The sequence below is a fragment of the Anneissia japonica genome, unplaced genomic scaffold, assembly GCF_011630105.1.
Source record: "Anneissia japonica isolate Jap-2015-1 unplaced genomic scaffold, ASM1163010v1 scaffold287712_len2945570_cov188, whole genome shotgun sequence".
In the NCBI taxonomy this organism is placed as follows: domain Eukaryota; kingdom Metazoa; phylum Echinodermata; class Crinoidea; order Comatulida; family Comatulidae; genus Anneissia; species Anneissia japonica.
In genome coordinates, this window is record NW_022704401.1 from 1,949,826 (window position 1) to 1,955,844 (window position 6,019).

At 35.2% G+C, this 6,019-nt stretch overlaps 1 protein-coding gene across 1 annotated transcript in view; it reads right to left on the reverse strand.

Moving 5' to 3' along the window:
* Window positions 1–346: 346 nt before the first annotated feature.
* The window catches only part of LOC117104692 (paired box protein Pax-5-like), a 37,476-nt gene continuing 31,803 nt past the window's right edge, over window positions 347–6,019 (reverse strand). Inside the window, exons 6-8 of the mRNA XM_033245574.1 lie at window positions 5,149–5,413; window positions 4,520–4,618; window positions 347–3,382 (exon numbers count right to left, since the gene is read on the reverse strand). Coding sequence (XP_033101465.1) covers window positions 3,141–3,382; window positions 4,520–4,618; window positions 5,149–5,413 — 606 coding nt within the window. The 3' untranslated portion in view covers window positions 347–3,140. The remainder of the gene's footprint in view (window positions 3,383–4,519; window positions 4,619–5,148; window positions 5,414–6,019) is intronic.

Here is a 6,019-nt window from a genome sequence, read left to right on the forward strand (position 1 = left end):
AGCATAACCATCTGTCTCTTATACCCATCTTATATACGTTTTCACTATTATGCCTTTAAATCAATTTATATACAAGTAACCCATTCGAGATCAAGTAAGCTGAAAATAATGAACAGAGTTAAAGAGAGATGAACTCAAATTCTACTGGCGCTTGAATCACCACAATGCCTTCGTGGTTATGACGGTCGCCGTGTATGGCAAGGTTCCCGGGTCCAAATGCCGGTGGAGGCTGAGTTTTCTTTGTCAGATTCCTCCTCTGTTACGTTTTCATTTAATAAACCTATATAAACTTGTACATGGTGGAAGATATCTTGTCATAACAGCAGAAAATCAGAAACATACACAATTAATAGTTTGTAAGTTTTTTATTCCGCCATCGTGTTTTCACATTATCTACATAGGCCTAGGAGTTTTAGCTTTATATCTTCATTTTACTCTCTCTCTGTCATTTTACGTTTTGGTGTTTTGCAGCTTCAATTTAGTCCGTGTTCTATTACACCTTCTTTGTAACTAATCTGGGTCTGCGCATATATTTGTAAGAATTTACGTATAAATAAATATAGACTTAACTAGAATGTTTGGAATGAAGACTACCTTATCACCAAGATAATATAAAACAAAAAATGAAGTCGAGATTTATTACAATCACGTATTGTTGTTATTCAACGTAATAACGTTATTACTAGATCAGCAGAGCACATAGCCATATATTCACGCAATTGCTGGTTAGATAAAGCTGAGTTCACACGAGCACGCTTCATACCTATAAACGCAAGACGCGGCGGTGGTTTCTACTATTGTCATTCCCCTTGCAACATGGAGTTGAGCTGCATTGAGATTTATAAAGCTCTCTCGACACTATCAAATTTTATATGACAAAAAACTGTGATATTTGGGTGTAATATGACATCATCATACCCATATATGGGCACATCACACACATTTGTCACAAAAAATTTGATAGTGCGGACTAAGCTTTATGTACGCGGCAAAGCCCCGCCAACGAAACATTACCCGTCTAATTACAAATAGATTCACATTGTGGAAAAATGGAGTATGCGTTGCGCGTTAAAATTATTCTAGTGTGAACCCAGTTTAAGCTGCTCGATGTGGTGCAAGACCATACAGTTTGAAATTCTACTGTTAAAGTAAGTTCCCAATAACCATTTATTTTAACAGAATATACAATAATTTTAATGTAGTATGTATTCACTTTAAAATTGATCAAATGAATAATGTAGTCAATAAATTAATTGATTATTTAAAAAAAAATCCTTATTAATAATTTTTTTTTAAACAATTTATTTAACTCATTCATTATTGAATAGAAAATATATATTTGGAAGATACGTTTCTGACCAGAACTATTTTCATATAAATTGATTATTGATATGAAATTACGGATACTAACTTTTCAACGAACATTGTGTAGAGTCATAACCACAAATTATCATTGTATTAGAATATATATAGGCCTATATATCATCGCTTAATCCACCTATTAGCCTCGTCAATTTTGTACATAATTATTTATATATGTATATATATATACATTAGTGTATATATAGTACAGTTTTATTCTCGTTTGAACACAGTCTAACCTGTCACACAAGTTAAGATATGTATACAATTTTACTTTTTTAATGTAATTATGCCATAGAAGTATTAAGAAAAAATAGAAAAAAAAAATAATCCCAATTTTAACCCAAATGAAGATTTCTTTTCACTTGCTTTCATACATTTGCAAAGACTTAATGTCCCTGACGTCATAATTAAATCTAATTATATAAAATAACATTAAATATATTACAAATTAAACAAAAACCTTTAAATTAGAAAGGATATATTATAATATTAATAATTTATCAATAATAAATCACACTAACATAAATTGTCATTAAAGCGAGAATACAGTAATGGCGATTTTAATGGTGCCCCTTACTTGTAGGACCACTATAACTACACAAACGCAAGTGTGAACGGATCAAGGTTTCTATGAAATAAATTTCAAATGACAAATAAATATATAATTTAAAGTGGCATTCTGGCGTGTTCTGTCACAATTTTGTAATCAATATATAATTTTTTGAAATGTAAACATCATGATTTCTCTATTATTGATTTACCAGTTATTCACCAATTGTGCGTATTCGTACCAATATGCAGCATAACCATAGAGTTATTACTACAGGTATTATAGAGGTATTCTTATAATACACAAATACAGTGCATTTGTTGACGACCACTAGAATAAGGTGACAATGTGATCTATTATAGAGGTGGACATTTCACTTCAGTTGGTTTTAATAATTATTCCAGATTGAATACAGTAGCAAACCTGAGTTTTTCAATTATAATCATCAATATCGTTTAATGTTTTGTAAAATGTTTGATAACTTGTTGTTTCTAAACAAAATTCTAGTTTTGAGAATGGTAGATAATTCTACCGCAGGGATAGTAGGCAGTAAGGCACATACGATAACCACACTCTTATTATGCGCATAATATAAAAGGTACGGTACGGCTTAGTTCACTGATCACCAGAACCAGTAGTTATAATAATAACTCATATTTTACATTCAGTTACTGTATTCTTAAACCTCCACTGCATTAGAATATTCAGTTACATGTGCTATAGTAGGGAATGTTGACCATAAATCCCCATGTCAATTCTTACTAAGAGTTGGTAATTAATGGACATCTCATAACCCTGGCGGTAGTATCTCACAGCCAAAGACACGGCTAGTTTTACAGTTGTGTGTTGTATTCTTCATTTAACAAGTGTTTTAAACGAATCTTGTGACTAACAAAAACAATAAATTATCAATGAAAATAGCCCCTATTAAGGGTCCCACCTTCGGTACCAAAAATGTTCCCTCTTAATAGAGCTGTCGCCTTAAAGGGATTTCCCCTTAATAGATGGGTCCCAAAGGAGGGTTTCTACTGTATTTCAAAGTAAGCAAAGAATGATTAAACTTTATTGTAATAGGGCTATCAACGAAAAGGGTGCAGAAAATAAATATTTGACCATATGGTACTGAATGAGGTAGTACGGTAATACGAAGTTAAAAATTAGCGCAAATCTGAATTTTTATGAAGTTACTCAAATGCCGTATCTACAAAAATCTTCACCATAAGCGCTATTGATGTCCTAAATGATTCCAGGTAATTGAACTCTTAGGCGGCTCCTTCGCGCACGTGCGGAGATCTAAGGCATTGTGGGGCGTTCGAGATATACTTCCAATGTGTCCGCTGATGACGTCAGGCGTTAGCTGCTGAGCCACGTTCACTAATCCTTGTACTTGGCTTGTTTGGTTATGAAAGTTGCGAGAGGTTGGTGTTACCAGTACGTTGTTGTTGTTGGTTTCTTGTTCACCCTTAGCTGGAGAAATAGAGTGGTTACGAATGTGTCGTCAGAATAGAGTGGCGATAGTTTTCATGACGTCATTACAGTAGCGGTAAGCGACAGTGTTTGTGACGTCACAATAGATTTTTAAATTTTATTTTAAGGACAAGGACGGTCTGCGAAGAGAAATTGAAATCGTGCAAGGTATAACAAAAATAAGCAAGCAGATTAAAACATGCTGTATTCATACATTCTAGTCATCAATCAGGCGCCATGCTGCTGGATAACATGCCTTTCCGTTATCAAAAACTAGATGCTTATTATATCAATGATGGACATTAAGCCCATATTAGGCATTGTGCGCCACGTGTGATTGATGTATGAAATGTATTTGTATTGAAAATACATTACAAAATAAAATATTTGAAAATCGGTTTACAAGAGTAAATAAAAAATGAATGATGAATAATATTTAGAACAATAATAATAATAATAGTTTAATGATGATTAGGCCTAGAATTATAAAATAATCGTAATTATTATTATTTTTTTTAATGATGATGATAACGATGATGATGACGACGATGACAATGATGATGGTAAAATAATGCTGGTGTGTATAGCACCATTTATATTATCCAGGCGCTGGAGAAGAAAACTGCCACCTGAAGCATTATAATTTCTAACATCGAACAAATTCAACCTAACATTCAGTTGTTCTATGACGTAGCCATCAGTGACATTGACATGCGCATTGAGAAAAGCAGTGAGCTAGAGTTGACAGAATGGAAACTGTGATGAGAAGAGATTAATGCAGATGCCGGTCGATAGAATAAGATAAAGTATGCATGCAAGAGAAAATATTGTTGATGATAATGATGATGGTGGTACCCTGATGATGATGATGATAATGAATGATAATGATGACGATGATGATGCTGATGATTGGGAGGATAACGATGATAGTCATGATGCTGCTGATGATATTGATGATAGCGATTATGATGATTTTGACGATGATGACGACGACGATGATGATAATGATGATGATAGTGATGATGATAATGATTGGTAAGATAATGTTGATAATGATGATGATGATGAAACAAATCAGTAAGCTGCATTATGTAGACAAGACAGCAAGGTAAGCGTATTTCCATATGCAATACTTACTCATCAATGCTTGGTGTGGGTTTGCGAATCGTTGCCAGTCGTTGTAGTGGCCAGGAGGGAATTGACCGTTGTATTGCATTTGAAATTGGCTTGAGTAATCTGTAAAAGAAACATGATTGACGTTTGGATATTATTAGGAATTGATTATTATCAATCATTTAAACACGACATGACACGATGACAATTAGAGAGATGAAACCGAGATGGATCACGGTGATGATAATAATGATGATTATTTTAATGATGATGATGATGGTGATAGTGGTGGTGAGGATGATGATGAGAAGGATGAGAAAGATGATGAGGAGGATGATGACGATGATGATGATATTGAAGATGATGATGAGGAGGAGGAGGAGGAGGAAGAGGATAGATGGTAATGATGACGATGATAACGATGGTGATGATGATGATTAAGAGGGTGATGATGGAGTAGATGATGATAATGAGGAGGAGGAGAATGAAAATTAGGATGATGACAATGTTGATGATACGATACGATATCATTCCTGGCGATTCAATCAATTGACTGAAATAACGAGTAATTGCAAAAATATATCGAATCATCGGGAAACGCGTTGCCATAATGTTGTTGTGGTCGTTGCGTAATTTCCCAAAGCACTGCTTACCTTCTCGACCTACGTATGGACCGTTGGAAGATGGGATTATTAGTGAAGGCATAATGCCAGCCGATGAGTAATTACTTTGGGCTTGAGTTGCGTATTGGGCTACATGGTTTATATCGGGTCGACTTTGAGCTGTGAATGAAACAGTACGACTGTTATTTAAAATACTGCCTGGTAATAAACATGAAACGTAAACATATAGATATGATCGATCAAGATATATAGAGTTAACAATCGATAAGATACCAATAAAGAGTGATAAAGCGATTGATCATGCGCATAAATTCAATAAAGTGATAGCATGCAAAACAACATTCGCACTGTATCCTAAGCAGAGGTGTAACTACAGGGGTGCAGAACAGGGCACGTGCCCGAAGCGCCGAACTGAGGGTGGCACTGCCGGAATGAGCCTGGACAGAAAGTATGTCGGGCTTCCAGGTGAGTTTGGTGGAGTTGTACTTGCGTCAGTAAGCATAAATTAAAGCATATTGCAGAGTAGATGTTAGGCAGTCCACAAGCTGAGGACAGTGGAGGCCGTAGGACATATTTTCTGGGAGGGTAAAGCTATCCGAAAGGGGCCTGAGTGAGATAAGGTTAACTTTGGTGCTCGTCGGCATCCGGGGGCCCACTGACCGAGTTGGGGGAAGGTATGGGAGGAGTGTTCCCCCTCCGTAATGAGATTTTTTTTTAAATATGGACCTCTGGGTGGCAGGAAATGGCACTCTCAGACTTGAAAAACACTTTTGATTTAAAGTTGATAAAATACAATGTTGTTACTATACTCTCAAACCCAACTCAGTAAACACGCATTTCATTTTATCAACTTTAAATCAAAAGTGTTTTTCAAGTCTGAGAGCTGTCTCTTATACACAAC